This window comes from Rhincodon typus, chromosome 48, assembly GCF_021869965.1.
Source record: "Rhincodon typus isolate 14 chromosome 48, sRhiTyp1.1, whole genome shotgun sequence".
NCBI lineage: Eukaryota > Metazoa > Chordata > Chondrichthyes > Orectolobiformes > Rhincodontidae > Rhincodon > Rhincodon typus.
The window spans coordinates 5228025-5238589 of record NC_063379.1 but is presented as its reverse complement, the minus strand read 5'-3'; the positions used below and the strand labels follow the sequence as shown (position 1 = coordinate 5238589).

General features: G+C 46.9%; 1 protein-coding gene across 1 annotated transcript in view; it reads right to left on the bottom strand.

Moving 5' to 3' along the window:
• The window catches only part of ndufs2 (NADH:ubiquinone oxidoreductase core subunit S2), a 26450-nt gene that overhangs the window by 15184 nt on the left and 701 nt on the right, over nucleotides 1-10565 (bottom strand). The window contains 7 exon segments of the mRNA XM_048620763.1: nucleotides 42-196; nucleotides 325-410; nucleotides 752-829; nucleotides 1973-2047; nucleotides 3182-3294; nucleotides 6491-6611; nucleotides 9667-9857. Of these exon segments, the coding sequence (XP_048476720.1) occupies nucleotides 42-196; nucleotides 325-410; nucleotides 752-829; nucleotides 1973-2047; nucleotides 3182-3294; nucleotides 6491-6611; nucleotides 9667-9857 (819 nt within the window).

Genomic DNA, 10565 nt, shown 5'->3' with positions numbered 1-10565 from the left:
GACAGCACGGGGTTAGATACAGAGTAAAGCTCCCTCTACACTGTCCCTGCTGATTAATTTTGCCCTGATCTCTCACCTGTCGTAACAGTCTCCTTTGCTGCCAATTGGGATATCAAATTCCACCTGGTCATAAACGTCATAAGGTTGAGACTTCCTGAGATCCCACTGGATTCCGGATCCGCGGAGCATGACACCACTGTGGGAGAGAGTGTTGGGGGAGGGGGCGGGGGCGGGGAGGTTGGGAAATCCACATGGTTAGATTGAAAGACAAATGTGCTGCTGTTTGCAGTGTGCAGGGAGCAGAGCAAATCTGAACTTTCTGACCTGAATCCATAGTTTAAAGCTTCCTCTGCACTGACGATGCCAATATCCACTGTGCGCTTCTTCCAGATCCTGTTGTTGGTGAACATCTGGAACAACAGAGGTAGGGATGAGAGAAGTGGGGGAAGGAACAGACAGATATAGAGTCAGTGCAAGAGATGGGAAGAGGAGAGGAACTTGGTTTCAGAAACACAGTGGAAGTGCAAAAAGAACAAACAGAACATAAACCCCTTCCCCCCGATTCACAATCCCCTCCCCCCCCACCCTGCTTTGCGATCTCCCTGCTCCCCCTCCATCACAGCCTTGCTGATGCACCTCTCGCTGACACACTCCGTTAAAACCAGCCCCATCCCTGGTGCCTATGCCTGAAGCTGAGCCACTCCCGCAGTGCGCTCACTCACTCTGTCAGCCGTGCCGCTGAGTCACTCACCTCCTCAACCTCATCGATACGGATGGAGAAATTCTTGATGAACTCATAGATGTCGTCCATTAAACCCAGGGGTAGGTCCTGGAAACAGGAGGGACAGTTAAACAGAGGAGGCTCAAGCATCCGAGACAACGTGTAAAAGCTGTGGGCACAGGGGATAGTCAATAGCTGAGGGCAGAATGAGACACTATGGGCAGTCACCTCCCTGTGGGATATCTAACTCGTTGTCATCTCACTAAAGCCATTAGTCCAGGGGTCCGGGCTGATGATTACTGTTCAAACCTCACTAGAACAGCCGGAGAAAGTTTAATTCAATTCAGAAAACCTGCAAGTGAATGTTTGAATGAGTGACCGGGTCACAATCCTCAATTGGTCATGGAGTCACACAGCACGGTAACAGACCCTTCGGTTCAACTGGCCCATGCCGACCATAATCCCCAAACTAAACTAGCCCCACGTGTCTGCTCTTGGCCTGTTTCCCTCCAAACCTTTCCTATTCATGTACTTAAATGTCGTTTAAACGTTGTAACCGTACCCACATCCACCACTCCCACTGGATATTCATTCTAGAAGCCAGTGTCATCGCACCAGCATTGCGTAAAAGTAACTGCCCCTCGTGTCTTTTTTTCTTAAAAGCCTTTCTCCTCTCCCCTTTAAAACATGTCCCCTAGTCTTGAAATCCCCCACCCTAGTGAAAAGACATCTGCCATTCACCTTATCTATGACTCTCACGATTTTATAAACTTCTACAAGGTCACCCCTCAACCTCCTACACTCCAGCCTCTCCTTATAACTCATACCCTCCATTCCTGGCAACATCCTGGTAAATCCCTTCTGAACAGTCTCCAGCTTAATAATATCTTTCCTATAACAGGGTGACCAGAACTGGACACAGTACTCCTGAAGAGGCCCCACCAATGTCCTGTACAATCTCAATATGCCATCCCAACCCTTATACTTAAAGGACTGAGCAATGAAGGCAAATATGCAAAATGCCACCTTAACATCTAGCTCATTAATGCCCTTCAGCGTCAGAACACGGAGTCCCAAACCACAGTAATGCAGTCGACTCTGTATTTACCCTCTAAAATGGCCAAGCGAGACACTCAATCCAAGGGCAATTGAGGGTGGGCAACAACATATTTGCTGCCACCTACTTCCTGCCAAAACAAAACGTCCCAAGGGAGACCAGGGCCCGAACCATGAGGTGTGAGGCTACTTTACCTGGTGAACCCCACCGGGTCTGACATAGGCAGCGTGCATCCGAGCTCCAGAAACTCGCTCGTAAAACTCAAACATCTGTTGGGGAGACAAAAAGAGGCAGAGAAGCTCATTGGTTGACTTGCTGGTTAGCTCATCAACTCACTCCTGGTTAGTTTAATGGTTCATAGCTCGGAGGGTCAAGACCACTAAATAAGCTGCAGGACCATCGGCTTGCTACCTCAATTCAAGCCTTAGTAATGCAATTCATTTGTTAAATCTTTATGCACTCTTCAGTTATGCAAAATGGTTAATTGGTTGCGACCGAGACTACTTGACGCGCAGTCAGAATGCTTTATTTCCAGTCACCAATATGATCAACTAAATGCCTTATCCATGTCAGGTTTTAAACAACAAAGATTCAGATTTTTTTAACTATCAGTTTGTCGTCAAGTAAAAGCTGATCAAACAGAGGCGCAGCATTCATTTAACGGTCAACGATTGAGAAATACAAACGCTCATCATTCTAAATATCTCCAGAATGTGCACGAAAATACACACACGCTCTTCAGCGCAAACAAACAAAAAAAATCAGATTTCACACATTTTGCTCAAGTCGCTATGTATGCTCCAGTATCAAGCGCTGAGCACAGCGAGATTCGGCCGGCAACAGGTCACTGATTGGTTTGTGGAGTTGTGACCTGGGCTGGACAACAAAGGTCATCAGCCTGACCGGCTCCTTGGGGAGCTGAACAGCTTGTGGGTGTAAATGATACTGGCAGAAGCCTTGGGTCAGCTGCAAGGGGCACATGGTATCTCTCTCTCTCTCTCGTAAAACATCTGAAGTCTGAAGGAAGCCAGTTTATTTCCCCTGCAAGGTGGGGCCTTTCGTTTCCCCTCACCAGCTGCTGCAAGTTGGGGCCTTTAATTAGTAACTCCGATTTTGTAGTTAGCACATCAATCGCTCTGCATCTTCCGTGGCGCAGTAAGAGATGAGAAATTGGGATTTGTGAAGTCATGTGGAATAGCCAGAATCCACCATCTGCCCACTCTTTCCAATTAATTTGTGACATACTCCAGGCAGTTCGACAAAATTCGAAGTGAATCCCTTTTCTCATAATCCTTCACAACTTAAGTCCTCAATGTTTGTTATATTAAATCCACAGCAGCCTGTCTGCCAGACTGTCCCAGGGGGAAGAGTAACTTTTCCCTACACTGACCCGTGACACTCACCTTCTCCCGCTCCTCGAACATCCAGAAGAAGGGGGTCATGGCACCAATATCCAGGGCGTGGGTGGTGATGGCCATGATGTGGTTTAAAATCCGGGTGAGTTCACCGAAAAGGACTGGAGGCAGGAGAGAGAACAAACGACAGGAGGTCAGAGTGGAAGGGAGAACGTCGAAGGCTGGCAGCAGGAAGGCATAGCGTGTGGTCGACATTAAACATCTCTCCTCCCACTCAGTCAATGCCCGACCACACCTCCCCACCCCCAGCCACACCACAGCAGAGCACCATGGGTCTCAAGTGTTGTTAAACGTAGGACGGAGCATCAGGGTCAGATCATTCAGCCCATCGGGCCCGGCCTATCATTCAACATGATAGCAGCTAATCCTTTATCCCGCGCCACACCCTACGCCTGTGCTTCTCAAAACCTTTAGCTGTCTTTCTTCTGCGCAACAGAGATCCACAGGTTCACCAGCCTCTCAGCGAGGACATTTCTTCTCATTTCACTCCTAAATAGCCCACTCCATATCCCAAGACCATGGCTCCTCGTTTTGGACTCCCCAGCCAGGGGGGAAAAGCATCTTCCTTGCATTCAGTCTGTCTAGCCCTGTCAGAATCTGTCAACAATCCCCTCTCATTCTCCTAACATTGGGTCAACGGGGCATCTCTCTCTCCTCAAACAACAAAGCTGCTATTCCAGAATTTCGTCTGGTGAACTTCACTGCACTCCCTCGATGGGAAGTACAAATTTTCTTCGATAAGGAGACCAAAACTCCACATAATACTCTAGGCGTGGTCTCACCATGGCCCTGTACAGCTTCTTTGTTCCTGTACTTGGGATCCATTTGCAATGAAGGCTTCCTTCCTATTTGACTTCTGAACTGCTTGCTGCACCTGTACGCTTGCTTTCAATGACCAGGGGGACAATGTGGAAGAAAATTTTACATCGCAAAGGTAGATGGGAATTTAGGCCAAGACAGAAAAGGCAGTCATGGGAGAAATTGACGGCATAGAGAAAGAATTTTAATTAGTTTAGCATGTGGGGTTTTAACGAGCTTAGCAGAAGTTGGGAGGTAGTTACTCAGACTGTGTTATCACTATGTGCATGTTATCTTAGCTACAGTTAGAGAAGGATCTTTTGATGTATTGTCACTATACCAAGGTTTTAGGCTGAATTAGAGACGTCCCTTGTATCCCCATGGAGCCTAGTTACTGATAAGCTAGAGTTTCAATCAAACTGAAATAACTCCCTATGCTAGCTGCATGCCGAAAGTCATTTGAAGAAGTAATTATTGAGTTATCTGTAAGGCAGCATTCCTGTTACCTCGAGCAGCGTCTGTTTTCTTTAAACTTACAATGAATGAATCAACAAACACAAGATGTCACGGGAACACCCTGCTCTTAAGTTAATGGTATAAATGAGATTGTTATACTCTGTATTAGCAGAGTTGGGTGCCTGTGGAGATCGACACTCACTTGCCTTGGTACCAAGTAAGAAAATAAACTGCTTTGAACGGGAGCTGGAGTCAAGTCTCATTATTAGTTAAGTAGAAATAAAAATTTCTACAACAGGCATTGTACATCTTTTGTACATCAATCTTCCCAAACTATCAACATTTCAATTGTATGATATCATTGTTTTTTCCTACCAAAGTATACAATCTCACAGATATCTGTTACACTGCATCTACTGTTTATTTGCCAACTTGCCTATATCATCCTCATGAGGCCTGGGCAGCGCTGGCTGGGTCCAGCGTTTATTGCTTGTCCCTAGTTGCCCCTTGAGAAGCTGGAAAGGAGCTTTCTGGTGGTGGCGTTCCCATGTATCTGCTACCCTTGTCTCTCGAGATGTGGTCCTGGGTTTGGAAGGTGCTGTCTGAGGATCTTTGGTGAATTTCTGCTGTGCATCTTGTAGATGGTACACACTGCTGCTACTGAGCGTCGGTGTTGGATCATCATTACACATCATCCACGCTATGCTCACACTCTCTCAGTTGTGTGGTCAGTAAAGTTGGAAATGTTACATTTGATTCCTTCTACAAATCACTGGTTCAGTGGTTGGGCGCAATAGTGGCTCAGTGGTTAGCACTGCTGCCTCACAATGCCAGGGACCCTGGTTCAATTCCACCCTCAGGCAACTGTCTGTCGAGTTTGCAAATTGTCCCCGTGTCTGCGTGGACTTCACCGGGTGCTCCGGTTTCCTCTCTCAGTCCAAAGATGTGCAAGTTAGGGTGGATTGGCTACGCTAAAAATTGTCCCTTACTGTCCAGGGACGTGTAGGTTAGGTGGTTTAGCCATGGGAAATGCAGAGTCACAGGGTAGGGGGATGAGTCGGTGTTGACTTGTAGGGCCAAATGGCCTGTTTCTACACTGTATGGATTCTACAATTCTGTAGAGAAACTGAAACACAAGCACCGATCCTCATAGGTTCCCAACTGTCACCATCTTCCATTTGGTGAATGATGCATCTATTTCTACCATTTCCCTTCTGCTAATTCGCTCTCAGTCTATGCCAATATATAACCACCAATCTCACATCTTTGATTTTGTACAATAATCTGTCATAAACGTTTTTAAAATCCAAATCCACTATATCTACTGATTCTCCCTCATCAATTCTATAGCTATGCTCTCAAAGAAACTCCAACACGTTTGCCAACCACCATTTCCATTTCATAAACCCACAGTTCCTCTGTGTAGTCAGAGTCATAGAGACGTACAGCACGGAAATAGACCCTTCGGTCCAACTTGTCCATGCCGACCAGATATCCTAAATTAACCTAGTCCCACTTGCCAGCATTTGGCCCATATCCCTCTAAAACCTTCTGATTCATGTACCCATCCAGATGCCTTTTCAAATGCTGTAATTGTACCAGCCTCCACCACTTAAAGCACCATTGTTTAGATTTTTTAACCCCCAATAGATCCCAAACAACACAACAGCTTATAAAACAGTAATTACTGCTCCAAGAAATCAGCTCCAACACTGCAATTGGTATTTTCCTGCGTCCCTATTATCATATCCTTCATAATAAGACTTCAGCACTTTCCTTACTACTGAGCCCAGGTTTCAGTTCCAGATTTTACGAATCGAATATAATTTAAATTCTACCACCTGCCGTGGTGGCATTTGAACCTGTGACCCCAGAAGATTAGATGGGAATACTCGATTACTAAGCCAGTGATATTACCACTGAGCTCCCACAATGGCGGAGGAAGGAGCCGTTCAGGATCTACTTCGGTTCACCAATTAAATCCAAACCGAGCATGTTGACGCTGATTGGCCATTGCGTTTTCACAGCGGAGAAGTGCCTTACCTCGGATCCACTGGGCGCGAACCGGGGGACGGATGTTCAGCAGCTTTTCCACGGCTAGGGAATAGCACTGCTCATTACACATCATGGAGACGTAATCAAGACGATCAAAATATGGCAGAGCCTGGTCGGAGGCGAAAGAGGGAGGGAGGAAGATAGAGAATGTCAAGGTTATTGATAAAGAAGCAACACATACACACCGTGCAGATGCTTGGCCAATGACCATCTCCATTAAGAGTGAACCTAAATCACATTCAACGGCTACATTTCCTCGCTATCAACATCCCGGTGGTTATTACTGACCAGGAAGTGAAATGAACAAGAAATACCATGGCTACAAGAACAGCTCAGAGGCTAGGAATCCAATAGGAAGTAACTCACTTCCTGACTCTCCAAAGTCCATCCATCCACAAGTCAGGAATGTGATGGAATATTCCCAACTTACCTGGATGACTGCAGCTCCAATGACAAAAAAAAATTTAAATTTAAAAACAAACAAGGGTACAGCCTGTACAATTAAAAGTAGGGCCTTGGGTCATGTTGTAGAACTGAGACACCTAGAGGCACAAGTATATAATTCTTTGAAATTTGTGTCACATACAGACAGGACGGTTAAGAAGGTGTTTAGCATGTTTGCCTTCATTGCTCAGACCTTTGAGTGTAGGAGTTGGGACGTCATGTTGAGGTTGTACAGGACATTGGTGAGGCATCTTCTGGAGCACGTGCCCAGTTCTGGTACCCCCGTTATAGGAAGCATGTTATTAAGCTGGAGAGGGTTCAGAAGAGATTTACCAAGATGCTGCCGGGAATGGAGGGGTTGAATTGTAAGGAGAGGCTGGGACTTTTTCCACTGAAGGATAGGAGGTTGAGGGTGTCATCAAGGTTTATAACATCTTGAGGGGTATAGATAAGGTGAATGGCAGGTGTCTTTTTCCTAGGGTGGGGTATTTCAAAATTAGGGGGTCATATTTTTAAGGTGAGAAGAGAAAGATTTAAAAAAGATATGAGGTGCAACTTTTTTTTTAAACACTGTGTGGTTTGTATGTGCAATGAACTGACATGGGATGTGGGTACAGTTACAATGCTTAAAAGACAGTTGGATAAGTACATGAATAAGAAATATTTGGAGGGATATGGGCCAAGCACAGGCAGGTAGGACTAGTTTTGTTTGGGATTATGATTGGCATCGACTGGTTGGACTGAAGGGTCTGCTTTGGTGCTGTATGACTCTATGGCTCCATAACATTGGAGAAGCTCCAGACAAAGTCTTTCCCTATTTGCTCTCTTCACATTTCATAGTGACCATTGTGCGCCATCTACAAGATGCACTGCAGAAACTCACCAACACTCCTTTGAAAACACTTTCCAAACCCAAAAGCCCTTCCACCTGGAAGGACAAGGGCAGTAGACATGTGAATGCCCCACCTGTAAATTCTCCTCTGAGCCACTCACCATCCTGACTTGGAAATATATCGCTGTTCCTTCAGTGTCGCTGGATCAAAATCCCAGAACTCCCTCCCTAAGGGCATTGTGGGTCAAGCCTCAGCACATCAGAATCCTTACAGTGCAGAGAGAGGCCAGTTGGCCCATCAAGTTTACATCAACCCTCCAAAGAGCATTCACCCCCACAATCCCTACAACTCCACTTTTACCATGACCAACCCGTCTATCCTGCCTGGACACTACGGGACAATTTAGCACGGCCAATCCACCCTAACCTGCACATCCCCGGGCACTATGGGACAATTAAGCACGGCAAATCCACCCTAACCTGCACATCCCTGGACACTATGGGACAATTTAGCACGGCCAACCCACCCTAACCTGTACATCCCTGGGCACTATGGGACAATTTAGCACGGCCAATCCACCCTAACCTGCACATCCCTGGGCACTATGGGACAATTTAGCACGGCCAATCCACCCTAACCTGCACATCCCTGGGCACTATGGGACAATTTAGCACGGCCAATCCACCCTTAACCTGCACATCCCTGGGCACTATGGGACAATTTAGCACGGCCAATCCACCCTAACCTGCACATCCCCGGGCACTATGGGACAATTTAGCACGGCCAATCCACCCTAACCTGCACATCCCTGGGCACTATGGGGCAATTTAGCATGGCCAATCCACCCTAACCTGCACATCTTTGGATTGTGGGAGGAAACTCATGCAGACACAGGCAGAATGTGCAAACTCCTCACAGACAGTTGCCCAAGGGTGGAATCGAACCAGAGTCCCTGGCGCTGTGAGACAGCAGTGCTAACCACTGAGCCACCGTGCCACCCAAACGGAGAGCAGTGGTACAAAAAGGCAGCTCACCACCACGTTCTCAAAGGGAAAGCTGGGACAGGCAATAAATTCTGGCCAGTCAGTGATGCCTACATCCCACAAGGTAACTTTTAAAATAAGTTAAGTGATAATGGGAACTATGAGTGGGTGAAAATGGGTTGTCCGTGCTGAAAGCAGTCCATGCTAAGACAGGGCCTGAGGTATGGTAATAGACAGCAAGAGCTATTCATGCTCTTAAAACGATCAAACTTCGATACCGAGTCCTGAAAGCTGCAGGATCCCCAAGCATGAAAGGAGATACCGCTAATCCCAGCTACACTGCAGCAGGCCCGAGACAGAAATGTTCTCCAGGGATATTTTCTGATCTGATTTATGACTGTCACATGTACCTAGGTACAGTCAAAAGTTTCGTTCAGTACAGGTCGATCATACCACATAAACAGAGAAGAGTAATGAAACAGAGCGAGGAATACAATGCTACTGCTGCAGAGAAAGTGCACAAAGAGCAAGATCAACGTTAAATTTAAAGTTTGTGGTTCGTTCAGAAGTCTAGTAACAGCGATGAAGAAGCTGTTCTTGAATCTGTTGCTATGTGAGTTGAAGCTTTTGTATACTCTGTCCGACAGAAGAGGTTACAGGCGATTATAACCGGGATGGGAGAGGTCTTTGATGATGTTGGCTGCCATCCCGAGGCAGCAAGATGGGGTGAATGGATGCAAGGGAGCACAGTGGTGTGAAACAGCAGGCAACTGGAACGTGGGTGGTCTGCAAAGGAGTTGGCCCCAGTCTGCACTTTTGTCTCCCCAGTGCAGGGGGGACCACATCGCAAGTGCCAGCTCTGCCTCAGGCTGAGGGCCGCAGTCCAGTGAGCTGAAGGCCTTACCTGCAGGTAGGTTTTGTACTCAATGAGCTTCTCAGTTCCCCGATGCAGGAGGCCGATGTGCGGATCACATTTCTTCACCGACTCCCCGCTGAGCTCCATGACGAGCCGCAGGACCCCGTGGGCTGCCGGGTGCTGGGGACCAAAGTTGATGACAAAGTTGCTCACCTTCCTGTCTCTGGGGGGGTCCTTGTCTGGGGAGGGAAGCAGGAGAAAGACAGCGTGCACACGTCAGCAATTATGAATATAGAACCGTGCAGCACTGGAACAGACCCTTCGGCCCACAATGTCATGCCGAACCTGAAGCCAAATTAAACTAATCCCTTCTACCTGCCCTTGGTCTATATTCCTCCATTCCTTGCATATCCAAGTGTTTACCTAAAAACCCCTTAAATGTCCCTATCGTATCTGCCCCGACCAACACCCCTGGCAGCGCGTTCCAGACTCCTACTAGTCTTAAAAACTTGCCCCTCACATCTCCTTTGAACTTTCCCCCTCTCACCTTAAATGCATGCCCCCTAGTATTAGTCACTTCAACTCTGGGGGGAAAGATTCTGACTGTCAGCCCTATCTGTGCATCTCAATTTTATAGACTCCTATCAAGTCTCCCCTCAACTTCCGCTGCTGCAGAGAAAATGAGTTTTTCCAGCTTCTCCTTATAGGTCATACCCTCTAATCCAGGCAGTATCCTGGTAAACCTCTTCTGCACCCTCTTCAAAGCCTCCACACCCTTCCTGTAATGTGGAGACCAGAACTGAACGCAATGCTTTTAAATGTGGCCTAACAAAGTCTTATAAAGCTGCAACATGACATCCTGACTCTTGTACTCAATTCCCTGACCAATAAAAGCAAACATGCCATATACCTTCTTTACCACCCTATTGACTTGCGTGGCCACTTTT